The sequence below is a fragment of the Poromitra crassiceps genome, assembly GCF_964638095.1.
Source record: "Poromitra crassiceps genome assembly, chromosome: 4".
Taxonomy (NCBI): domain Eukaryota; kingdom Metazoa; phylum Chordata; class Actinopteri; order Beryciformes; family Melamphaidae; genus Poromitra; species Poromitra crassiceps.
The window spans coordinates 66,791,521-66,818,481 of record NC_139626.1 but is presented as its reverse complement, the minus strand read 5'-3'; the positions used below and the strand labels follow the sequence as shown (position 1 = coordinate 66,818,481).

The 26,961-nt window shown below is 43.1% G+C and overlaps 1 protein-coding gene across 1 annotated transcript in view; it reads right to left on the bottom strand.

The window, feature by feature from the left end:
* Positions 1-26,961, bottom strand: part of LOC310775915 (protein NLRC3-like) — a gene marked incomplete at both ends in the record, with an annotated part of 44,062 nt that overhangs the window by 3,425 nt on the left and 13,676 nt on the right. The window contains 2 exons of the mRNA XM_083636038.1: positions 11,498-11,544; positions 11,726-11,896. Of these exons, the coding sequence (XP_083492164.1) occupies positions 11,498-11,544; positions 11,726-11,896 (218 nt within the window). The remainder of the gene's footprint in view (positions 1-11,497; positions 11,545-11,725; positions 11,897-26,961) is intronic.

The window sequence follows — 26,961 nt, the reverse complement described above, 5'->3', positions numbered from 1 at the left end:
AACAAATCTTCATGAGAGAGAATAGCGACCGAAGAAGCAAGATGGACAATGTTGTTGTGCCAGCACATATTCTTGCAAGATCACCTCTCTAAAATGTCCGACTATAGTCAGACCTGGTTATACATATCCAGCATCAATAGAACATTAAATATATCAGATTTATTTTACCTAGAGGCTACCCATGACAATTCTGGACAACACGTGAAAAAATACAGTCGGGAGAGAGGAGAGGCGCTTGTGACTCGGCTCCAGGTTCGGCGTGCAAAAGGCGTGCGGTGTGATCACAAAAGCGTGTAACAGGTTCACGCCCAGCTCGGCGTAGGCGTGGGTTGAGGCAAGGCAAGGCGTAGCTTGTCTGTGTGAACTAAGCGTAAGGCTGGTTTCACACCGACGACCCACGCCTTGCCTTGCCTCAACCCACGCCTACGCCGAGCTGGGCGTGAACCTGTTACACGCTTTTGCGATCACACCGCACGCCTTTTGCACGCCGAACCTGGAGCCGAGTCACAAGCGCCTCTCCTCTCTCCCGACTGTATTTTTTCACGTGTTGTCCAGAATTGTCATGGGTAGCCTCTAGGTAAAATAAATCTGATATATTTAATGTTCTATTGATGCTGGATATGTATAACCAGGTCTGACTATAGTCGGACATTTTAGAGAGGTGATCTTGCAAGAATATGTGCTGGCACAACAACATTGTCCATCTTGCTTCTTCGGTCGCTATTCTCTCTCATGAAGATTTGTTTGCCGACAGGGAGAAAGCCCCACGTGATAGCCACCCGTCAATCTCTCTCTCGCTCTCTCTCTCTGCTCAATACTGTTGTAGAAACTCCATTTTATTTTGAAATTCAGTTGACTCTGCCAGTTCCCACGGATATTGTCGCGTTTTTCTTTCATGGCTTGACAGAAAAGCCTGCCTGCATGCGCCTTGTCGGCGTGAAAATAGAACTCTCGCCTATTCGATAAAATCGGCAAGGCACAGGCAAGGCGTGGGTACACGCAGGGTTCACGCTCAGGCGTCCGGTGTACACAGCCTCGTTGACTAAAACGGACGCCTATTAAAAAGCGTGGGTAAAGGCAAGGCATAGGCAAGGCTTGGGTCGCCGGTGTGAAACCAGCCTAAGGCTGGGTTCACACCGGCGACCCAAGCCTTGCCCATGCCTTGCCTTTACCCACGCTTTTAAATAGGCGTCCGTTTTAGTCAACGAGGCTGTGTGCACAGGGCGCCTTGCCGATTTTATCGTTCAGGCGAGAGTTCTATTTTCACGCCGACAAGGCACGTGCAGGCAAGCTTTTCTGTCAAGCCATGAAAGAACAACGCGACAATATCCGTGGGAAATGGCAAAGTCAACTGAATTTCAAAATAAAATGGAGTTACTACAACAGTGTTGAGCAGAGAGAGAGAGAGATTGACGGGTGGCTATCACGTGGGGCTTTCTCCCTGTCTGCAAACAAATCTTCATGAGAGAGAATAGCCACCGAAGAAGCAAGATGGACAATGTTGTTGTGCCAGCACATATTCTTGCAAGATCACCTCTCTAAAATGTCCGACTATAGTCAGACCTGGTTATACATATCCAGCATCAATAGAACATTAAATATATCCCATTTATTTTACCTAGAGGCTACCCTAGCCCCTTTCGGAACTGCTAACCTAGCTAGCGTTTAGCTAGGTTAGCAGTTCCGAAAGGGGCTAGAGGCTACCAATGACAATTCTGGACAACACGTGAAAAAATACAGTCGAGAGAGAGGAGAGGCACTTGTGACTCGGCTCCAGGTTCGGCGTGCAAAAGGCGTGCGGTGTGATCGCAAAAGCGTGTAACAGGTTCACGCCCAGCTCGGCGTAGGCATGGGTTGAGGCAAGGCAAGGCGTAGGTTGTCTGTGTGAACTAAGCGTAAGCCATGCCTGCACATGCCTGCACATGCCTGGACATGCCTGCACATGCCTGCACATGCCTGCACATGCCTGGACATGCCTGCACATGCCTGGACATGCCTGCACATGCCTGCACATGCCTGGACATGCCTGCACATGCCTGGACATGCCTGGACATGCCTGCACATGACTGCACATGCCTGGACATGCCTGCACATGCCTGGACATGCCTGGACATGCCTGCACATGCCTGGACATGCCTGCACATACCTGCACATGCCTGGACATGCCTGCACATGCCTGGACATGCCTGCACATGCCTGCACATGCTCTGACATGCCTGCACATGCTCTGACATGCCTGCACATGCTCTGACATGCCTGCACATGCTCTGACATGCTCTGACATGCCTGCACATACCTGCCCAGAGACTGTGTGTGTGTGTGTGTGTGCGTGCATGTGTGTGTGTGTGTGTGTGTGTCTGTGTGTCTGTGTGTCTGTGTGTGTGTGTGTGTGTGTGTGTGTGGGGGGGGGGGGGGGGGGGGGGGTATCAACATGGGAAGTAAAGTATTTCTACTTAATACTCAGGTATTTACTGAGTATGTATTCTTCTGACTTTGTAAGAGGATATAACAAACCTGTGTGAACTGTGTCTCACTATACTTGACATTGATTGGTTTGTAGATCGTGACGTCTGATGTTGGCTTGTTGTGAATGTGATGTTTTGATGGGTTTGTTGGTATGGGGGGGGGGGGGGGAGGTATTTCCTTTGTCATTTGAAACAGTTTTTTGGAGGTTGACTCACACCACTCATTTCAAGTCATTTCATGACCAGGCTATTAGCCTCTATATAGGCTACTGCTGCCATCCAAAGCTCAACAAAGAATGCCAGCCGCACGGGGAGCGTTGTCCCTTGCATGGAGTGCAAAGTACACCAAACTTCATTCAAAAATCTGTCCGTTTAATAATGTTGCCTTCATTGTCGGCAACGATAGGCCTACAGCCAATAAGGTGCTAATTAGGAGTCGTTAGGAGAGACAATAACAATAAGCTGCAGCGTATATCTCCATAAAAGATCCACCTTTAGCATGCTGGAACACCTGTCAATCATTCCCTGCCTGTTGAGCGAGGTGGTGGTGTGTCTGTCTGCCTGCCCTGTGTCTGATATTAATTAAGGGACTAGTTTGTGTCTGTGTGTTTGCTTCTTACAGTGATGCAATATGATTAAAAAAAGCAAGTAATTTCTTTATCTTCAGCTCTACCCTCCTCTCATAGCCTACAGTAGGATATCCTCTCTCACTCTCATCCTCTCTGAAAATAGCCTCCCTAACGTTAAAGTGAAAATAGCCTATCTAACGTTTAAAGCAGCTACGAGCAACTTTTTCGATTGTTATTAAACAGTATAATTACAATATTGATGCATCACATCTTACCTATAATAGTAGCTGAGATCAAAGCCGTGTGAATTGGAGATTGCTCCCTTGGATGATTATTAAGTCTGTGTCTGTCTAAACTCGCGTCAACAGGGGGCTCTCTCTCTCTCTCTCCTTACCGCCGGCCCGGCTACCCGGAAGTGAAACGCGGAAGTGAAACCCGGAAGTGAAACGCAGCTGCCTGCCTCGCCGTTTGCGCTGCCTAGCAACATAACATAAACAATGTGAATGCCACGCATATTCTCGCGAACATCTCTAGTTATATTCTAACAGGTTTTTTGGAAGTTATTTTGTGGTTATGGCCGAAGTGGCTGCTGCAAACCGTTTCATTTCACTTCCTGATCTTCCCTGGCCACAGACAGCCTACACTGGCCGATTCACTCGGGGCTCAAGCGAGACTGCTCTGCGTTGGTCTCGTCGACTATTAGAGGTAAGATGTGATGCATTGATATTCAATTTATACTGTTTAATAACAATCGAAAAAGTTGCTCGTAGCTGCTTTAAGTGTTGGAATGTTTCCCCTTTTGACTTTTTACAACATCGACGGATATTTCAATCTAAAACGTGCTCTCCTCCTCCCACCATGTGCTACACTGGCTAATTTTTCATTGTTTCTCTGACAATAGTGTAAGAAATCTGGGTACTCTTGTTTAAAATTGTCATTCGTGACAATTTTGTGGTTCCAATGAACTGTGGCCTGACACACCTTTTTAGAGGGCAGCGTTTCTCAAGAGACAAAGAAAACCAGACTTGGTGAAAACAGCGTTATAAATCACACTCTTTTTATTTTCGTAATAACAAGAAACTGACTTATTTTATCTCCTGGGACGAGGCCAGACTCCTGACTTCATTATCATCAAAGGAACATCAACAACAGAAAGGATTAAGCACAGTTTCTGGGAGTGTTAAATCAGGCATTCTGTCAAGGACTGAGTGATTTGCTTAACTGAATACACGTCTGACCTTATACAGGAATGTCCAGATGGCTTTGTCTCCAGAAGTCACTATGAAAACCTAGTATGATAGAAAAGTATGAATGAACTATGTCTACTTGTAAAACGAAGGTTTTTCTTATAGGAAATGTTATTTTGAGCAAAAGCATGCTTTTCTAGTCTAAAACGGACTTTTATATCCAAAGATACAATTTTGCTCAGTTTTTATATTTTAGTGGATGGAGCTATGGTGCCACCTAGTGGAGAATGAAACACACCGCCGTATGGTCACTTTTCAGGTAGAAACGTGTGGTAAAGGATGTTTTATTTCATTTTCTTCAAATTAAATGTAGGCTAGGCCCTATTTACCATATATGTGAGAGCCAGAATTGGCCACTTTGAATGAGTTTGAATAAGAATAAATGTTTCTTCATATTTGTCAAATTGTGCAGGAAGCTTGTTGAAAGTGATAACTCATTTGATGAATGGTGTTTTTAATGCCCTATAAACAGAAATGTAAGCCATATGTAACATGAGTGATTGACTCTATTTTGGATGGGGAAAATTGGAGACTTAAGGCTATTCATGTATAAAATGGTTAAAAGTGATTTGGGCATGGCTTTTGGGACAGCCCAGCTAATTTGCATATTACTTCGGGGTACATAATGAGACCCTGACACTGATACCGTGCTCTTCAACTGAACTTAACAGGAAAACACGGGGGTCCATCCACAGGCCCCCCCTTGAACACACTTATCTCTCCTCCAGAATCCAGCGGCCGCGGATCTGAGAGATAAGCTCCGACTTGCTTCCACTGTTTTCGATTTTAATTTTATAGCTTAAAGAAAGTGATCTTTGTATAAGCCAGAGACGTCTCGCGATTATAAAGTTTCACCTCTTTTCCCTATTTTTCTGTTTATTTTCTTAAGAAGTTAAAACAAGTATAGGCCCTTTCCTTCTCCTGACCCAAGAGAAAAGAGAGTGACCGTTTTTGATAGGCCGTCTAACAGAAGGCTCTCTGACTTCCCTCCGGCCTGTGCCCACCATCTAAGCCGGGAAGAACACCACTTCACTGAAGTACCGTCTGTCTCCTAACCAAGTGAGAGAGAAGCAGACTTGCTACTGAGCGACGGCGTATAGCGGACACGGTGTCCACGTGACCTGCCATAGCCTGGATCCGTCTCAGAATGTAAGCTGATTCCTGATTATTTACAAGTGCGGTGAAATGAGTGTTGGTGCAGTCCATGAAATTAGATTTGATAAGATTTAAACTGGTTCCTCTCTTTTAGTTGGTCTCCTTTTCCCCTTCTTTTATCAGAGTTAACTAATGCGTGTCTTATCAACGCTTTGATATTGCATGTAGCCTATGACTTGGTGTAATGAATCTATACTCAATATGATGAAGTAATGAACCCTTTTGGATGTGGTATTTGTTGCTAAATCAGTGTGTTTTGAGCCTCAAGGAGGTGGCTAAAGTGTAATGTTTCAGCTGGTGATTTTGAAATAAATACTGTTGTTTTGAAGGTAATGATTCATCTCTCATTGTACATTATTTGAGTAAAATCAGATGCTTGGAATCGTTTCGCCAAAATAAGAATTTACTTCCTTCAGAAAAGCATTGATGTGCTCTTATTGTGTCCTACGGCAAATGTATGCATAGCTACATAAATCGGGGTGGTGTCCCTTGATATGCAGATTAAGCCTTATTAATGTGCATATCAAATTAAATCAAATTAAATAATTCTACAATAGCCTCGTTAAACTAAACTTTCCTGTATTTGGTCCGAAAGTCCAAACTATCCCAAAAATTCTTTCACACTGCAAGCGAACCACACTAAGGTGCAGTTTGATCCAGACCGAGACCACCTCTTTTCATCGGACCAAGGACCGGGAGTTTGGTCCGCACCGTGGTCCGGGGGAGGTTTCACGCCTGTCATTTTGGTTCGGGTCAAACTGGCAAGTCAAAAAGTCTGGACCAAACGGGTGTGAAAGCGCCCTAAGAAGAAGACAATTGCTCGAGTGACATCACTGATGACATCACAACTGCCTGATGTAGTCACCTGTAAGTCAGCAGTTGACCTGGGTGAATCCATCTTGTGCGTGTTCTTTCTTTTTTACAATTTTAGTTACAGTACATGAAGATGCCCACAGCCCTATGTTCCAGGCTTGGGCAGTAAGGCGTTACTTATTAACTGTAATCAGATTACAGTAAGGTGTTACTTAGTTACTGTAATCAGATTACAGTTACACATTACACTTTTGCAAATCCATGAGCGTACAGTGAGCATCATTCACACCTGCAGGAGTTAACTGTGCTCTTATTGTTATTTTTGTCGCTCTCTTCCTACCTCGATAACCATTGTGTTTACATGCATGTTGTAAGTAAGCGGTTTTGCTGTCATAACTATGAAGGCGAACTAGTTCATTTTCATCTGTGTGAGCTGAACTTTGAGCTAAGCTCTTGTGAAGTGTGAACTTGCACAACACTGCAGATAACATTTAGCTATGCTTTCTGTTACTCTAACCAGGGGTGCCAGACTCATATTAGGTTGTGGGCCGGATTTGTTCAAATAAGACCTCATGGGGGCCAGATTATATTTAGGCTATTTGACTCGTCAACACGTGGATATTTATTATTTGAAATAGCTGAGTGCCATAAGTGGCACAGAAAGCATGTTTCCTGTTCATACATGTATTAACAATACTTAGGCTACATATTGTGGTTGATGATGAGAGAATGATAAATTGCATGTTGGCACATGAAAACCCCACAAAATTACAAAGTAGAGAAGTAGAAAAGTAGTGTAAGAGAAATTTAGCCTATTGTAACAAATAGGCTACTAGCCTCTCATATGTGCTACAGAAGGCATTTCCTACAACTATTCCCAATAATAATTACATACATATTGTGTTTGAATATCTGAGTAATTAATTAATTAATTATCTGTCTAGAATAGCTGCGGTTCAGATACCGTGGTTAGCTGTCCTGTGATCAGTAGGTTTAAGGCTGTTTTAATGTTAGATGTTAGACAAGTGTCGACAGGTGTCTCACGAAAAGTGTTGGATGAGACTGAGGCTCAAAGGACGTATCGGGAGAGATCGAGACATCTGCACACACACACACACACACACACACACACATACACACACACACACACACACTACGGTAGCTAATTTTGACGTCTCTATTGCTGTTTTATTGCCAGTTACATCGGCACTAAAGGTTTAAATATACTTCTGTGTCTGCCTTGACTTGGAGCCTTGCCGGCGGCAGCTAGTCCTGTATACTCGAACATCAGCTTCGCAGGGAAGTCCACAGCAACAAAAATAGTAAATTGTTTCACTAGGATTTCAGTGACTACAAGTTAGCCCAAGGACAGAATGTAGTGCTACAGTATACTTATTAATAGCTTTCATTCTCTCCTGTTAACTCCCCAGCTACATCTACATCATCATCATCATCATCATCATCATCATCATCATCATCATTAGTATATAAATGGGAGCTGGGGCTCTTTCTGTCTGTCTGTCTGTCTGTCTGTCTGTTTGTTTCTCTGTTTCTCTGTCCCACTGTGATGTCATAAATCCCACTGTGACATCATCTGTGATGTCATAAATCCCACCGTGACATCAGTGATGTCATAAATCCCACTGATGTCATAAATCCCACTGTGACGTCATCAGTGATGTCATAAATCTGACATCATCAGTGATGCTGGTCTCATTGGCCACGCTGCAGCCGAGCTGCAGGCAAGGCAATGCAGCGGCCAAGCTGCAAATGCGAGCTGCAGGGCCAGCTTGGTGAGCTGCAGGATTTGAGGAATCGAGGGTGCGAGATAACTAGTTATATAATACTCGTGCTGTTACCCCTCGGCGTATTCGGTGAGGGGTTTAATGTAGAATTATGTAAAGCTTTTAAGAGTTGCAGAACTTTCCCCTCAGTTCATTGCTTTTTGTGCGTAAAAGTCCTCCGTGTCGACTTGTAGGCTGTTTTACTGCCAATAAGTTAAGCTGCAGAACAGAGGAATCATCATCACCTGTAGCCAGTCGCTACAGAGGCTTTTTCCCCTTCAACCCAAAACATCTGAAACTGTTTCTGTAAGGTACTGTCCTCTATGGATAGAAGTGATGAGTTGAGGTGGGGTGCATGTGTGTGTGTCTGTGTAGGTGTGTGTAGGTGAGGTGGGGATGGCATGCAGGTTGGTTAGCTGGGACAGTGGATGTTGAGAGAGTGGAGTATGGATGTTTGATGGGCTTGGGGAAAGGTTGGAAAATGAGTAAAATAAATCTAAACAGAATGTAACTATGGAATTTTATTTGGAAGAACAAAAAAAATAAAAGTTTTACAAATGGAAGGTGCTCACCTCCCCTCCCCTGTCATCCCCGGTCCGTGCCAACCCGCTTTTCCCTCCCTCTGTACTGGACAAGGCCTACAATCTGTGGCACAGTCAGGGAATTTCCACAATCAGTGACCTATATGTGGATGGCATATTTGCTGCATTTAATGATTTGGAAAATATATATGAGCTTCCAAAAGCCCACTTCTTCAGGTACCTGCAAGCTCGTGATTTTGTCCGCAAACATTTCTCAGGGTTTCCTGCCATTCCTTCTATTTCTCTCATTGATTTGCTTTTACAACAAGATCCAATTCAAAAAGGTGTCATTACACGTTTATATAATGAGATATCCATGATACAGTCCCCTGAATCCTTTGCATTATGTACAATCTGGTCACAGGACTTGGGAGAAGAATTAGATCATGAGACCTGGGAGGAGATTCTCTACAGAGTTCACCACTCTTCCTTATGTGCCAGACATGGGGTGTTGCAATGTAAGGTGGTCAACAGGGTGCACTGGTCTAAGTGTAAGCTGGCGAGGATTTTTCCTGACATTGATCCCACGTGGATAAATGTCGGCAAGCTCCTGCAGTAGCCTGTACTACGAAGCTATCTTAACAGATCCGCGATAAGTCCCTTTGATCTGGTTTGACTGAACAGGATCAAAGCTATCTAGTTAACCGATACTACGACGCTGGTTTTCTACTGATAACTGAAGCTGGCTTTATCTGGGATCTGCCTGTGCACGCGCACGTTTTTCGCTCGTGCACAGGCGCGCGTCCACGCGAAAGAGGTGTGCTAGCCAATCACATTATGAACAGCTGAGTTGATCCACGCCCACACCCATTTCCACACCCATTTCCTCATTCAATGAAAGCGCAGTGCGTGATCAGAGTTTTAGCGGATATTTAATGTAACCTATGTCAGAATGAAAATCCGCGTTGGATATAATCTGCTGAAGGACTGCTAAAGCTGCCGCTTGTATTCACATCAGTCATTTGATTTACTTTGATCAGCGATTTCTGTCCCCTAAATGTGTAATCTCAGCCTATAAATTTCCACAATCTGTAAACCTATTTAGACCATAGATTTAGAAACGCATGCTCAATGAATAATGATCTCTATCACTCATTATGTGTGTAGTTGCACTGATCGAATAATTAATATATAAAATAATGATAATGCTGATGCCTAATATAAAAGAGAAAACTGCTGAACTTAATTGAGACGATGCGGGCATAGTTTTCATTGATAAAAACTAGCCTATTTTTGCTCATATATTGGCATACAGCCTACAGGACACAGTTCCAGCTGAAACATGCAAGAATTGCCTGCATATTTAGTAGCCTATTGGGGCTATCCCATATTTATTCCATATCTATATTATATGTAGGCTATAGGCTTTTCTGGCATGTAGGAGAATATCACCCTCACTCCATTTGAGGCTCCGTGTATGATATGCGCTGCGTGATTAATAGTGATCATATTTCTTAATTTAATTATGTAGCCTACAGAGCCACAAATGTTTTTCTTGTTATATTCTCAGTTGACTGCAATCTATTTTTCATATGGCGATCTTATATGAACGGTGAGTGACTCCAGAGAGCCGATTATATGGGTCTGTCATGGATTTTGATCTTATCCTCTGAAGCTAACCTGGTCGCGACCAGGTTAGCTTTGCAGCGTCAGTTGCCATGGTGATTGAAAGTTAACTTGCTTTGTAGTACGGCTAAACCAGGTTTAAACTCAAACTTACTCGGATAAGGCATTAAACTAGCTTCGTAGTACAGGCTACAGATCTTTGTCATATGTTTTGGCTGTGTCCCTCTCTCTCTTCCTACTGGGAAGCTGTTTTTTATACTTTATCTAAGGTCACTTCGGTGCATGCCCATTGAGCCATCCCCAATTGCTGCAATGTTTGGAGTCCTGCCAGCTGGGACTCTGCCCAAATACTTCTTAGATGTTGTGGCTTTTCTAACTCTTCTAGCGAGGCGATCAATTCTAATGAATTGGAAGGGGTCCCTATGCTCCCACTCATTCTCGGTGGGTGGGGGACGTGCTGCATTTTATGCAGCTGGAGAAAATTAAGCACACCCTACGAGGCTCCCTGCACAAGTACTATAAAATCTGGCAGCCTTTTTCAGAATATATAAAGGGCATCCAAATTATCCCACCAGCTCCGGACTGATGAACCTCTGGTCCCTCTTGATCTTGTCTTGATCCCGATCTACAGTATCTGACCTCTGTATAAGCTACTTCTACTGACCTCTTTTTATCCTTAATTCTGTCTACCTCCCCCCCCCCCCTTGTTGTTTATCTTATTTGATATTATTTATTTACTTTTTTCGTATTGTTGTTTTGCTGTAACTGTGAAGTTATGTGTGTTGTGTTGTGATGTACGTGTTTTGTTTGTGTAAACTTGAAAAATCCCATAAATAAATCATAAAAAAAAACCAACAACAACTGGAAGGTGTGTTTGTATGATGAAACTAATCATAAAGTTGATAAGATATCTGTGTAATAAAGTCATGGAATAATCTGAGGCTGTCTGTGGCAACAACAAACTCATTTAGTTAATGTATGTGCATGGGCTGCTGAGGCAGGAGGAGGAGGGGCATGTGTGGAAAGCAGCTGCACTGAAGCAATCATGGTCAATACACCACCAATTAAATTGTGTCTTGCTCACATTAGTTACAGACACAAAAAGTTATGAAAATATGGTCCAGGTTGAAAAAAACCAAGATTTTCCTTGAAGGCTCTGTTGCCCTGGTAACAAGTCTGGCTAAATAGTTAACTGTTTGATGATGTCACATGATGTCATCATCCTGAGTCAGTAGGATGTGAATGTAGATGGATTTTCTATCTTAGTAGTTGAATGTGTTTCTTTGTTTTCATGAATCAAACTAAATACACACTTACATTTCCTCAGGCCTGGTTTCAGCCACTGCTCTCCACCATGATCCACCCTGGAGGAATAAACAAAGTCAGACCAGCAGATTATCTTTGATGGACATTTAATATCCTTCAATATGAAGGAGCTCCACTCATGTCCTCCATTAAACATTAAACATTATTCCTCATCTTCTCAATGTGACAGAGAAAATGTATGTGTCTCTCAGCCTTCTAGCAGACGTTGGCTCTCCATACCTGAGGGAGTCCAGTCTCCAGTGTGGATCCTCCAGTCCAGCAGTGAGCAGTTCTCCTGAGGCTCCTGGATGATTGTAGCTCAGGTCCAGCTCTCTCAGATGGGAGGGGTTGGAGCTCAGAGCTGAGGCCAGAGAAGCACAGCCTTCCTCTGTGAGCAGACAGCCTGACAGCCTACACACACACACACACACACACACACACACACACACACACACACACACACACACACACAGCAAATAATTTTCTTCAGTGATAGTTTGTAGTGTTGGGTGGTAAAACTTGATAATTATCTGTTAAATTTTTCCTTTTTTTCCAAATAAAGGAGAAGTCGGGGGGGAGGGGCACAATAAAATGGGAAGCTCGGACCCTCTGGGTCTGGGGGCAGTTTTTTTTTCTTCTTTCCTCCTTTTTTTCAATCAATCAATTTAATTGGTGCACTTTGAGAGCAAAATTAAGAGGCTAGATATTTTGAAGAACTACACACATATACATGCCTTTTGTAATCCCCGTTTTTAGAACCCTTCAAGATCTTCTTACCTTCATGTATTAATATTTAGCGTTTACCTTTTAAGATGAAAGGCAGTCAATTAATCAAATGTTTAACATAAAGAACATTTCTTTATTCTCCTCCATCTCTCCCTTCAATCCCATCTCTCTAATAGACCCCTTATACAGCTTGTCAACATTGAGCTGCGCGCGCAACGTGTAGGCAGAAAACCGTCAGCCCAGCATTCACAGACAGTGAAAAAGCCCCGCTGTCAGGACTGCTCTATGCCCATCTGCAACACACAGTTATATTTTAGTTTTAAAATGCAGTTCTCGGCTTACTACCACAGCTTATCGCCTAGTGATAAGCAATGTTATGCATCGAAATTAACGTTGTTTAATGGGATATGTCTTACAGACCCATACGCACTGGCGCTGTCAATTGGCCAAGCCTAGTCATACATATCGTGCATTCCTTTATAACTGGGGATAGCGTAGATAATTATTCTGTAACTTGCAAAGATATATTGTTATGTTGATAATGCACACAACTCAATGACATTATGTAACGTTACTTGGTCGTTAACTAACCGAGCGATGTGGCTGAGCAGCCTACAGCTACAGGCAGCTTACCTGATTATGAAGAGCACTACAAAGTCGGGCATTTTTAATGATGTCCTCGTTCCAATCAGTTCAACTCAATAATGACATTATTTAACGTTACTTGGTTGTTACCTAACCGAGCGATGTGGCTGTTACTAGCAGCCTACTACAGTTTACCTGATATGAAATGAGCGAGCACTGCAAAGTCGGGCATTTTTAACGATTTCCTCTTTCGGCTTGCAACCAAAGACACCTACGGTTAGCATAAAAGCAGTATGAGTTGACGGGATTCGGTAAAACTTTAGTCCTTGCTTTTAATGCTAACCGTAGGTGTCTTTGGTTGCAAGCCGAAAGAGGAAATCGTTAAAAATGCCCGACTTTGCAGTGCTCTTCATAATCAGGTAAGCTGCCTGAAACTGTAGGCTGCTCAGCCACATCGCTCGGTTAGTTAACGACCAAGTAACGTTACATAATGTCATTATTGAGTTGTGTGCATTATCAACATAACAATATATCTTTGCAAGTTACAGAATAATTATCTACGCTATCCCCAGTTATAAAGGAATGCACGATATGTATGGCTTGGCCAATTGACAGCGCCAGTGCGTATGGGTCTGTAAGACATATCCCATTAAACAACGTTAATTTCGATGCATAATATTGCTTATCACTAGGCGATAAGCTGTGGTAGTAAGCCGAGAACTGCATTTTAAAACTAAAATATAACTGTGTGTTGCAGATGGGCATAGAGCAGTCCTGACAGCGGGGCTTTTTCACTGTCTGTGAATGCTGGGCTGACGGTTTTCTGCCTACACGTTGCGCGCGCAGCTTGCTTTGTTGTCATTGTGACGTAGGCGTATAATTGGTCTATAGACCGCAGAAATGAGTCTGGTCATGATGTTTGGTCGCACTGATGGAATAATTCCTATAGGCTAATAGGCTATCAATAAAAAAATTATAATACAATTTAAAAAGGCTGCTGAACTGAATCGACACGGATTTCATTTATAAAAAATAGCCTATTTTGTGGTATTTGCAGTAGTCGCATATCTCCATATTTCATACAAGGACTATGCTGGAAATAATATGAAGTTCAATCACATCATACAGGCCAAAAGCAACACAGTTGCAGCTGCAAAATGCAGGAGTAGCCTAGATATGAATAATCTGTGTGCAGGCGATCCCATATTAAATTGCTTAGATAGTAGTAGGCTATTCTGACATGTATGACCATGTCCAACCCAACGTCAGCCTCAGCTCCATTGCGCACACGGCACCGTGCGCTTTGGAGACGTTTATGTAACCTTTTTACCCCGGTTAGTGATATTTCTCCACTCACGTTCAGCTGCAATCAATCGGCGGGGTCAAACAACGTATCTAGGCTACTTGAGAGCACAAAAATTTATATATAAAAACATATTCCAAAGTGGTAAGTAGGGCTTAATTTAAATGTAGCCTGCAACAAGTGCAAGGCTTCAGTCCTCGATTAATTCAACAGGAGCCATGTTTTCTTTTTCTTTTTCATTTGAATGCAATGTATTTTTCATATGGGGACCATATGAATGGCATTGGTGACTCAATTCAGATGTTTTGCTCTCAAGTGGCACATATCCGATATGTGTCATGACAGTGTGAGCAGCAAAAAAAGCACATGGATCAGGATATTGTCAGGTCCCATTCAGGCCTCAGTCATATGTGGAAATAAATCAGATGAATCAGACATGGCCCAATGCGATGTGACTGGAAACTAAGCGGACATATCAGATATTTCCTCTCATTGCGAGTCGCACCTGATTGAAAATGTGTGTGTGTGTGTGTGTGTGTGTGTGTGTGTGTGTCTTCAGCTTCCAGAGGCTGTAGGCTCAGCTGTTGACATGTGTGTGTGTCTTCAGCTTCCAGAGGCTGTAGGCTACTCAGCTGTTGACATGTGTGTGTGTCTTCAGCTTCCAGAGGCTGTAGTAGGCTACTCAGCTGTTGACTGCAGTGTGTTTCGCTCCCGTTCCGACAATAAGGCTTTAATCAAAACATCGCTCCGTAAGTCCAATTTTGTTCAAAATGCCTCCTGAAATGCATCTCTCAATGCACAGATGATTATATCCAACCAGCTCTATTTTCAAACTCCAATTGTCTCCAAAAGATAACAGGCTACATCATCTCTTTTACTTTCGCTTGGTCATTCTGTGATTATATATCCTACGTGTCAGTTTCTTAAATGTTGGAGGTTCATAAAAAGGAAATATCCTCAGATGCAGCCTGTTTATTTGATAGGCTAATTATTTATTTTGCTTTCTGCTTCACAAGGAACCTGCTTATGTGAAATATTCCTGCACATCAGAGTCTCAATAAGCAGGTGGACAAATCAACTACTTGAGAAACACGGTAAAATAATGTCCGCACAAGAATGCTCCCAGTCAGTTTATTATTAACGTTTCTATCAAAGGAGGAGGAGGACGATACTGTTTACTCTTTTCATGTGCTTAATATCAGCACAAGGATTTAATATCTGTTTAATATTTCTGGACTTGGTGAGTCAGTGGTGCTTGAGAATGAGTTTAGGAAGCATATTGTGTGGTTCCCCTAGAATATCTCTATAATATCTCTATAATATCTCTATATTTCTATATTCCTGTAGCGACTTGTGCTGTACCGTCTGGTCTGTGCTACTCAATCATGAGTGTATTCCTCATGTACACATGCAGGTTGTTTCAAGTGAAGCAAGTGTAAACACACACGTATCAGATATGGGTCACGTTTAAAAGTAGTGTAAGCAGAAGGTCAAATAAATCAGATATAGGCAAAAAGTTTGATCTGAGCATCAAGACCTGCAGTGTAAATGCAGCCTTAGAGACTGTAGGATGACTATTTTGATCAGTTTCACTGTTATCTCTTGATCAACAATACAGATAGTTCAGGAACAAAATCATTCTAATAAGAAAACATATTTCCAGATTTGGGTCCGAGATAGACAATCATCGTCCAGCCTCATGTCCAGAGTGTGGAGTGAGTGAGTGAGCGGGTGGGGGTGAGAGGGAAAGCGAGCGAGACAAGATTATTAAAGCCTATAAACAGTTAATAAATAGTTGATTAATAGTTACATGGCACTTTTACAAACCATTAATGTCCCCATGCTATTTAATTTCATGAATGGACGTAGTTACGTGGCTGGATTATTTGTAAGAGAGCCAAGTTGGTGAGTAAACAAGTGAAAGTCGAATCGTTTCTTTTCCTCCATCTGCCAGTTTGAAACGTGAAAACGCAACAAGAAGATGAGTGTTGCATTAGGCTATATATTCGAGACATAACTTTTGTGGAGAAATAAATTGAAAACTAGTCAGATATGACTTGAATGCCACTTGTAAAAATCATCTTTTCCACCGTTTAACTTTAGTGCAACTATTATTTTGACTGGTGGCTTTTGGGCGATGTGGACATCACCCACATGGCTTTTGGACATCGCCACCCCGCGCTATCGCCTGAATAATGCATAGAAGGTTTTTCATGGAGTGGAGAATTACTTTCTGAAATCTATCTCTTGATGTATAGTCTACATTGATTAATGTCATTAAAAGTCTGTTTAGCATAAACACTATTCCTGGCTGCAGTCTGCAGACTAGTGTGCAGCACACTAACGTCTCCACCCCCCCCCCCCTCCTCTCTAGTCTCTACACCTCCCCCCCCCTCCTCTCTAGTCTCTACACCTCCCCCCCTCCTCTCTAGTCTCTACACCCCCCCCCCCTCCTCCTCTCTAGTCTCTACACCTCCCCCCCTCCTCTCTAGTCTCAGTCTCTACACCCCCCCCTCTCTAGTCACTACACCCCCCCTCCTCCTCTCTAGTCTCTACACCTCCCCTCCCCCCCTCCTCTCTAGTCTCTACACCCCCCCCTCTCTAGTCTCTACACCCCCTCCTCCTCTCTACACATCCCCCCCTCCTCTCTTGTCTCTACACCCCCCCCTCTAGTCTCTACACCCCCCTCCTCTCTAGTCTCTAAACCCCCTCTCCTCTCTACACCTCCCCCTCTCCTCTCTAGTCTCTACACCCCCCCTCCTCTCTAGTCTCTACACCCCCCCTCCTCTCTAGTCTCCTCCCCCCCATCCTCCTAGTCTCTACACCCCCCCCCCTCCTCCTCTCTAGTCTCTACACCCCCCCTCCTCCTCTCTAGTCTCTACACCCCCCCCCTCCTCCTCTCTAGTCTCTACACCCCCCCCTCCTCTCTAGTCTCTACACCCCCCATCCTCCTCTCTAGTCTCTACACCCCCCCCCCCTCCTCCTCTCTAGTCTCTACACACACACACCCCTCCTCTCTAGTCTCTACACACACCCCCCTCCTCTCTAGTCTCTACACCCCCCACCCCCCCTCCTCCTCTCTAGTCTCTACACCCCCCCATCCTCCTCTCTAGTCTCTACACCCCCCCCTCCTTTCTACCCCCCCCTCCTCCTCTCTAGTCTCTACACCCCCCCTCCTCCTCTCTAGTCTCTAAACCCCTCCTCCTCCTCTCTAGTCTCTACACACCCCCCCTCCTCCTCTCTAGTCTCTACACCCCCCCTCCTCCTCTCTAGTCTCTACACCCCCCCTTCTCCTCTCTAGTCTCTACACCCCCCCTCCTCCTCTCTAGTCTCTACCCCCCCCCCTTCTCTCTCTAGTCTCTACCCCCCCCCCCCTTCTCTCTCTAGTCTCTACACCCCCCCTCCTCCTCTCTAGTCTCTACACCCCCCCTCCTCCTCTCTAGTCTCTACACCCCCCCCTCCTCCTCTCTAGTCTCTACACCCCCCCTCCTCCTCTCTAGTCTCTACACCCCCTCCTCTCTAGTCTCTACACCCCCCCTCCTCCTCTCTAGTCTCTACACCCCCCTCCTCCTCTCTAGTCTCTACACCCCCCCCTCCTCCTCTCTAGTCTCTACACCCCCCCTCCTCCTCTCTAGTCTCTACACCCCCCCCTCCTCCTCTCTAGTCTCTACACCTCCCCCCTCCTCTCCTACACCAGAGGATTGATCTCATGTGTGGAAACAACGCTGCGTCTTGTCTGGAAGAGTAACTCTGGGAAATACCTGCACCTGATTCAACGGGCATAGTCCACAGTTCATGTTTATATGGCTTTATGGGGTCTGTGGTCCTATTGTGGACTAGATAGGGGTCCTTGATATGAAAAGGCTTGAGAATCACTGTTCTATACTGTCCTGTTCTCTTCTCTCATCAGTTTAAATTGTGAGGGGAAGAATCTGGATTTTGAGAAGTGGGGGACATGTCTCTCCCCCCCAGTGGGCATTACACCTATGGTTCAACATTACATCACTCCCTTCACTGAATTATACATTTTATTTCAGTTAAACAGGAGTGCTTTTCCACACACACACACACACACACACACACACACACACACACACACACACACACACACACACACACACACACACACACACACACACACACACACACACATCTTCAGATAGTTGATAGTGACTGAAGACTTATTATGACATTTCAGTTCTGAAATGTGAGTGAGTTCTAGTAACCTGACACTGCCAGATCGATGAGTTTGCTTCAAATATCTGTTTCACAAACAACATCCATCTGGATTCGGCCAAGCTACATTGCTGAAGAGGGTGGTCACTTTTTTCAAGCTACTAGGCAGGTGATTGGATGGACCGTCTGTCTGTCACGGTCTGGGCTTGCCAACGCCAACCAATCAGATCGACTTCCCTTCATGACGTAGCAGCGCCTGATCAGCTAGGACTACAATTGCTAATAGTTAGCATGGAGGTCGCAGATTTTTTGCTGTTTTTGTAAGGTGAATATTGGGTGCAACCATTGACTATTCAATTTGCCAAAAGAAAGAAGAATTACTGCAGATGTCTGACTGAGGATGAAGTGCAGGTAGGCCATTTTGCACGTTAAATGAAACTGATTGGATTAACTGATGTTACGCTAACGATAGCAACATTTGGAGGTTGGGGTGCTACGTCTGATGATTGATGATTAATGTTAACGTTAACAGCGATTCATTTACTAACACATATCGTTGTTCGTTTCTTCAGGGAACTGATGACACGATATGACACCGAGTGGCACGCACCCTGGACGGCTAACGTCATGGAGACGCAACGCTCTCTAGCCTTTATGATCATGGCAACAACCAAATGCTTTGATACAATATAATGATTTAACGCTACTATTTAACTGGTGAATTTTAGCATATGTGTCAGTGGAATGGTAGATATTTACGCATGACTGGAGAATGTTATTTGCTTACTTTTGTGATAATAAACTAAACGGAGAAAAGACGGCCGTGTGTGGTGTTGTTGTTACATAATCTGCTGGTCTTGAGGCACGATTGGGTCAAATGATAAGATGATGTAAATGCATAAAGATGTTGTCAGATGAATCTGCAGAGGGGAGCTGCCTGGAGCCCAGAGGATGTCAACAGAGAAGAGGAAAAACACCCTGGTTACACCATGCAGCATGTATTTGGATATCATCTCAAACTTTAAGAATGGTTCCTTGTTGATATACCGTATTCCTAGTATTGGCTCCCATGACGTTTGTTTACCCCCTATCTAAAGTACAAGTGCAAAATCTTAAGCTATGTTCTATCGATAAACCAATTTCTCGAATAACAGCTCCAAAATATCAGACATATAGGACTACTATATGCTTGTGAGAGCTATATTCACACTTCACAGTATAATTTATGCAAGCGTCATATGGGGGAAAATATCAGATAAACTGATTGTTATATCCTGAGATCTTTAATCTCGCCTGTATAACATAATATGTCACTCGGACACCAACGTGAGTTAACGTGGTTTATTAAACAGCAGTCAACATTCCAATCATAGCAGAATACACTTCAGCTAGCAGTAAAGGGACAATAATGTACATCACACTGATCTTTGCAGTTCTGTGTTGATTAGCTAATAATTCAGTGGCATTTTGATTAACGTTATGATTTATTTCGATTTGGAACAAAAATGATGGTTTAACAGATTGCATGTTTACTGGGCTGTGGTGAGAAGGGCTTTGTGTTTGTGTGACTTGCGTGAATGGCTAGCCGTTAGCCATTACAGCCTTACAGCTGCTAATAAGTTATCCCAGCAGCAACGGTCTGAAGGCTATCTCCCCAAATTCTACAACAATGTCTTGTTTACTAACGTTCATAGTTGATAACGTTACAGCAATACACGGTTTCGTACTCACTGTAAGATCAAGTGTTTAACGTTTATGTTAGCTTATTGTTTTGAATAGAATGTTTGACTAGCTCACTGGAGCTAGCCTCGGTAGCCGCCGCCATGTTGAATAGTGAAAGAACTACAAACGCACCGGCGCCTCTTGGTGGCGTCACACCCGGTCTCGCCTAAAGCCCGCCCGTAGCTCACGCTGATTGGTGCGCCTGCGTGGCGGCCGGTTTGAACGCCTCTCTGAGGCCAGGGCCAGACTGAGGTGGATTGTGAATTTGTGGAACAATGCCGCCCCCGTCTGGTGGAGTCAGGCTAGAGTTCTAGTGCTCACTCTTCTCTTTTTACTTGTCATAGCCTGGGTCACCACTAGATGGCCTCACTAAACTGTTCGTTCTGGACCACTTGGTGTCAATATGGATCAACTGTTCCCACCTGTTTCATTACTTTAATGTGGTCATCTGTCTCCTCTGACCTGATATTAAGTTGCTGCTCTCAGTTGCTCTTTGCTCAGTCTTGGATTTCACCATTTTGACTTGAGATACCAAGAAAAGAGTTTTGTTTTGCTGTTTTGTTCACCGGCATTTTTGAAGCTCAGACTCTTTTTAGTTTAATCTTTGTGTTGAGTTTCTGTCTCTGCACTTCAGTCCACTCAGTCATGTTTACATCACTGTGCTGCCTGCTGAGTTTCTGCTGCATTCAGGTTATACTGGAAGAACAGGCTTTCATTTCATTTTCACTTCTGCTTGTTGTCTCTTTTTATTTATTTATTCTTTTGTTTTTCATTTTTAGTTTTGTTTAGTTTTATTCTAGCAATAAATAAGTGTGTTTTAAAGTGTTTTAAATCAAAGTTAACATGTGAATATAAAGTGTCTCTTTTGTAATTTTGAAATTGAAGATATGTTGCATTCTTTTTGCTTCTGCCCACATGTGGTGACATTTTGGTCGACTATTAAGAGATGGCTAGCATTCAATTCAATTGTGCTAACCATGTGCCCTCAAACAATTATACTTGGTGAATTAAGAAATTGAAGTCCTGTTATTTAAAAAAAAAAACTAAGATATTGAAGGGAAAAGAACAATTGACTCTCCCTTGTTTTCGTTCTTTTCTAAAGCATTACTTTTTGTTAGAAGGCATTATTGCAAATAGACAGGGAACAAGGAAAGATTATGATACGAAATGGAACAGATTAAGGGGCACTTTACATGAGGACGGTTTCCTATGGAAACGGGGAATTATTTTATCGTTAGTGCCTCCCTTTTAGACGGCGACGGCGAATTCGTGCTTAGGAAACGACACATTTTAAAACCACCCTCCAGAGTGGAATTGTTTGATACACTTCCCGCTGAGGGCTCCATGTAATCGCTTGAAGACGGCACATTTCAGAAACTCTGACGTGCCTGCACACGCGACACACACGATTACGCCATAGCCGTGCGCGAGTTGGCAACCATTTTCAAAATAAAACGTCAGTATGAATGAAGTTTGGCAACATTCAGAATTAAGCTACACTGCGCCCAACTTCAGTTACATGTTCACAACGTTACTGTTGCGAGCAGCCGATAGCTGTACCCGGTCGGCATTTAACACATTCACTGCCAGCCGTTTTTTTTTTACTGTAGGTAGGTTCTGCCAGAGGGTTTTTTTGAGGATTCTGGCTCATCTTTCAAGACCCGAGGATTCTTTTCTGCTAAGATTTTGTGAACACACAATATCTCAAAAGAACTAATAGAATGTGTGCTTTCTCTGTCTAAAAGAGTTAGTTTGTAGAGTTAGTAGTTATGTAAGCATTAGCAGTTGAATACAGCATGGTTTCAGCGTCTGAAAAATTATTTTGAGATAAACGGCTTTTTGTGAAATTCGATAGAACAGTCACTTTAACCATTCATTTTTGGCATCAGTAAGACGTCAGACATCTAAACAATAGTTTTGAACAGTAATTTCCTCCATAACAGCAGGAAACACCCCTCTCATTCAAACTCCTCCCTCCGTGTGTGTTCTTCTTGGCTGCAGCGGGCATGTCACAAGCTCGTTTCTGTTGCTGCTGTAACCTCGCGTCACCAGGCTCACTGCTTCTGCTGCTGCTGCCTGTCTGCTGGCGGCCGCTGTGCAAGTCTGGATCGGCTCGCTCGTTTCTTGTGGTTTGTGTTGAGAGCTTTGATGAAGCTTTTGCGATTCTGGTCTTATTTATGCTGCGTGTTTCAAAGTGTGTTCCACCCGTAATCTATTATGCAAATTTGCAATCCCGCACCGCCAGCAATCAGCGCGAAAACGAAAGCGTTTTCCCCCATCCATTTTCATGAGAATGGCTTCCTCACACATGCTTTTTGCTTGCCTTCCTCTAGTCTGGGAGAGCACTGTCGCCACTTAGTGGGTCGGTGGAATGGGTTGTACATGTTCGGTGGCTCCAATAATTATATAAGAGATGTAAAAGGGTTAGATGCACATCCCACGGTCAAAAAAAAAAAATCATTTTTTTGACGTAAAAACACGTCATTGGCAGTCAACCGTTGGATTTAGTTTGACGTAAAAACACGTCATTGGCAGTGAACGTGTTAACGTTAGTTACAAAAGCACGTCGACAGTGTTTTCTCAGTGCCAGTAGCCTACAGTAGGGTTTGACAGTCCGACCGGTGTCAGCACACTCAGCGCTCCCGGTCCTCGCTGCTCGTTAAAGATTTCCAATAGGCGTTATTCCAACACAGTCTCACAGAAAATTGTATAATACCAACGTTTTGGACCAACGTTGCTATTTTACAATTTCGGCTCGAAAATTGTAAAATAGTAACGTTCTGAGATTTTAGGGTTAGGATTAGAGTAGGAGGAGGGGTTAGAAACAGAAAATCTCTGTAAACCACGCCCACCACTGTAGACACATACGTTACCATTTTACAATTTCTTAGCCAAAATTATAAAATAGCAACGTTTGTCCACAAACGAACAGTTTGGGGGTTTTTTTGCTTGAAAAAAGCTTTTTGGCAAGTCTAAATGACTGCAGAAGGCGGACTCTACTTCCGTGTTTAAAAACCGGAAAGAGGATTGCGAAATTACGTCATGCAGAAGCGTCCTTGTATGGGCAGATCAGAGGTGATCACACTGCCACCTAGCGACCTGGCATGTACATTACGGCGTTTTAAAAACTCAACAGCGCTCATGTAAACAGGGAGAAGGTGTGAAGGAAAAGGTGTGAAGGAAACGCTATTGTGTCGTTTCTTCCAGAAACTGTCCTCGTGTAAAGGGCCCCTAAGGCCAACCTTAGTGTGATAATAATGATCATCACAATTTTTTGTTTTATTCGTTTAATGTTTGTTATATGTATGTGTATGTGATGACCCAGTGTGGGTCATTGATAGCTAAGTGTGGGTCATCATTGCCGTGATGGTCCACACTGGGGGAGAAACTATATTTATATTGAGTTCTGACATGTGTTTTTCCTCCCTAGCCCTGGTGGAGCTGTCACTCCATGGCCCAATCCCAATTCCTATCTTAACCCTCAATCTTAACCCTCAGTCTCAAAAATGCGTACTCCAGCAAAGTGCTAGTGCTGTCCCGATTCTCAGTGTGTTGAGTTAAGGGTGAAGTTTAAGGGCTGTATGTCCCTTACTTTTGAGATTTTCCAGGACCACCCTTGGCAGTGAGTGCGATCCCAGAATCCGTTGCGTGTCATCAGCTAGATCCATTCAGATGGAAGATGGCGGCGAAAGGAGGAAAAAAGCAGCCCTACAAAGTTAAGTATTTCCTTGTTAATAGAGATGTAAAAATTACGATAACAATTGTATTAGCTTAGTTTAATGTCATTTTATGGATTTCCGTTTTGGAATCCTAACAACAATTGTTGTTGCTAAATATCGATAGTCAGTAGCCGTGCTGGTGCGGTCAAGCCATATTATTATTATTATATTATATTATAACATTGTTAACGTTGTTACGAAATGCCATAATTCTCGGTGGTAATGTTGTTGTTGAGTTGTTTTTATCAAGATACAGCCTACGTGTAATGTTTGCACGGCATTTTCGTAAGATGACAGGGCTAGTGTTATCTCCCAGGCTGTTTATCTAATGATAGATCATTAGATAAAAAGCATGGGAGATAACTGCAAACTATTATCACATGAACACGGCAGTCAGTACTTACAACATCCAGCAGTGCCGATAACATGTTTCGGTTTAACTGGTGACCGTGTTAACTCGGCTACGTTGCAACGTTAGCAATGTTATAATATAATATAATAATAATAATAATAATATGGCTTGACCGTACCAGCACGGCTACTGACTATCGATAGTTAGCAACAACAAATGTGTTAGGCTCCAAAACGGAAATCCATAAAATGACATTTAAACTAAGATAATACAATGGTTATCGTAATTTCTACATCTATATTATCAAGGAAATATTTGTAGGGATGCTTTTTTCCTCTTCTTTTGAATTGACAGACTAGACGGAGCTTTGGCATATTGCTGCCCCCCACAGTCTGAAGACGTATCTGCCTTTAAGGGCTGTCCCATTTTAAAGTCGCAAGATAGCCCTTAACTCATTCACTGCCAATATCTGACTGGCATTTTTGGCACAGGCCAAGTATTTCCATAATGTTTGGTCATCTTTCAAGACCCACAGTAAATTCTGTACTAGGACTACAGTGATGTCCAATACCTCGAAATGAAGATCTAAGTCTCTACTTTCACCCCCAAAAAGAAAGTTAGCTTTTAGCATGTTCTGTACTCTACTTATAACCCTTTTTATACACCCCATGTTCACCAAAAAAGCCTGTCTGGGAAGAGAAAAGGGAGAAAAAAGCATTTTTGTAAAAGGGCACAATCTCAGGCATAACTCACTCTCAATTCTTTTATTTTGAACTGTATTGACATCAGACATGTAAATATTATTCGTTAGGACACAAATGACAAAAAAAAAATATATATATATATATATATATACACACATGAAGTGCTTTTTTTTTACATTCAATACAGTTTACTAGGTGTGAGTGTGCAGACAGACAGACAGACAGACAGACAGACACACCGACAGACAGACAGACAGACAGACAGACAGACAGACAGACAGACACACACACACACACACACACACACACACGATCCCCCTTTTAGATTTCTAACCCAACATAGGATAAGCAATAACCACGCCCTGTGGCGCTGGGATTGGCCAGGAGCAACACTGGAGGGCGAGCAGCCCAGCGATTTCATGAACCAACTGAAGAGCTCTTGAGAAGGACAGCGGGCTGCTGTGAGTGCCTTCTGCCCGCTGCTGCCTAGCTGTTCCTGTGTTTATTTTGATTTGTTCTGGTACACCGTCCTCGTCCATGTCTCCCTGTCATATCTATGATCGTTCCCGTTTTCCCCTCGGCTATTCAACACGTCCTCACCGCCCTCGCAAACTGATCGATCATTTCCTCATTCCTCCGATGATCAAACACATCTCTTGATTACTTTCTCCCGTTTTCTCCTGGCTGGCACAGAGGAAGGCGACTCCAGCTCGGCGTTTCAATTGCGTTTCTCCTGTCTGCACAAGGAAGCGTTACCCGTTCTCTGCTTTTCCTCATGCTCAATTTCAAAACAACAGCTGCGGTATGTGTTTGATCGCGTGCTGTCGGCTACCCTTTGAAGGCAGGGACCTGTGTCTGTGTGACAGGCTGGGCAAGTGTTTGCTGCAGGCGCTGCACCAATAAAAACAAAAACACGTCAAACACGTCCTTGGCGGGGAAGGCCATTGCTGATAACACGTCAAAGACGTCATTGGCGGTGAATGAGTTAACACTTATGTAAGAAATCTGGGTACTCTTGTTTAAAATTGTCATTCGTGACAATTTTGTGGTTCCAATGAACTGTGGCCTGACATACCTTTTCAGAGGACAGCGTTTCTCAAGAGACAAAGAAAACAGACTTGGAAAAAAACAGCGTTATAAATCACACTCTTTTTATTTTCGTAATAACAAGAAACTGACTTCCTTTATCTCCTGGGACGAGGCCAGACTCCTGAGTTCGTTATCATCAAAGGAAGACCAACAACGAAAGGATTAAGCACAGTTTCTGGGAGTGTTAAATCAGGCATTCTGTCAAGGACTGAGTGATTTGCTTAACTGAATACACGTCTGACCTCATACAGGAATGCCAGATGGCTTTGTCTCCAGAAGTCACTATGAAAACCTAGTATGATAGAAAAGTATGAATGAACTATGTCTACTTGTAAAACGAAGGTTTTTCTTATAGGAAATGTTATTTTGAGCAAAAGCATGCTTTTCTAGTCTAAAACTGACTTTTATTCCCAAAGATACAAATTAACTCAGTTTTTACATTTTAGTGGGTGGAGCTATGGTGCCACCTAGTGGAGAATGAAACACACCGCCGCATGGTCTGGATAGCCATTTTGAATGAGTTTGAATAATGTGTGGTAAAGAATGTTTTTCTTTTCTTTTCTTCAAATTAAATGTAGGCTAGGCTCTATTTACCATATATGTGAGAGCCAGAATTAGCCACTTTGAATGAGTTTGAATAAGAATAATGTTTCTTCATATTTGTCAGATTGTGCAGGAAGATTGTTGAAAATGATAACTCATTTGATGAATGGTGTTTTTAATGCCCTATAAACAGAAATGTAAGCCATATGTAACATGAGTGATTAACTCTATTTTGGATGGGGAAAATTGGAGACTTAAGGCTATTTTTGTACAAAATGGTTAAAAGTAGGGATGTCCGATATTATCGGCCTACCGATATTATCGGCCGATATTAGCATTAAAAAATCGATATCGGAAAATATCGGTATCGGTTTTCATGCCGATATATTATTTTTTTATTTTTTTTTTAATACAGGGGGAGTCTCACTGAGAGCAATGCTCTCTTTTTCAGGAGTGCCCTGTTCACATTCAAACACACATTCATACCTGGAAGCTGACCAGTACAACCACAGTCTGATCTGTTGGCCACTGAGCAGCTCCACTGGAGCGGTTGGGGT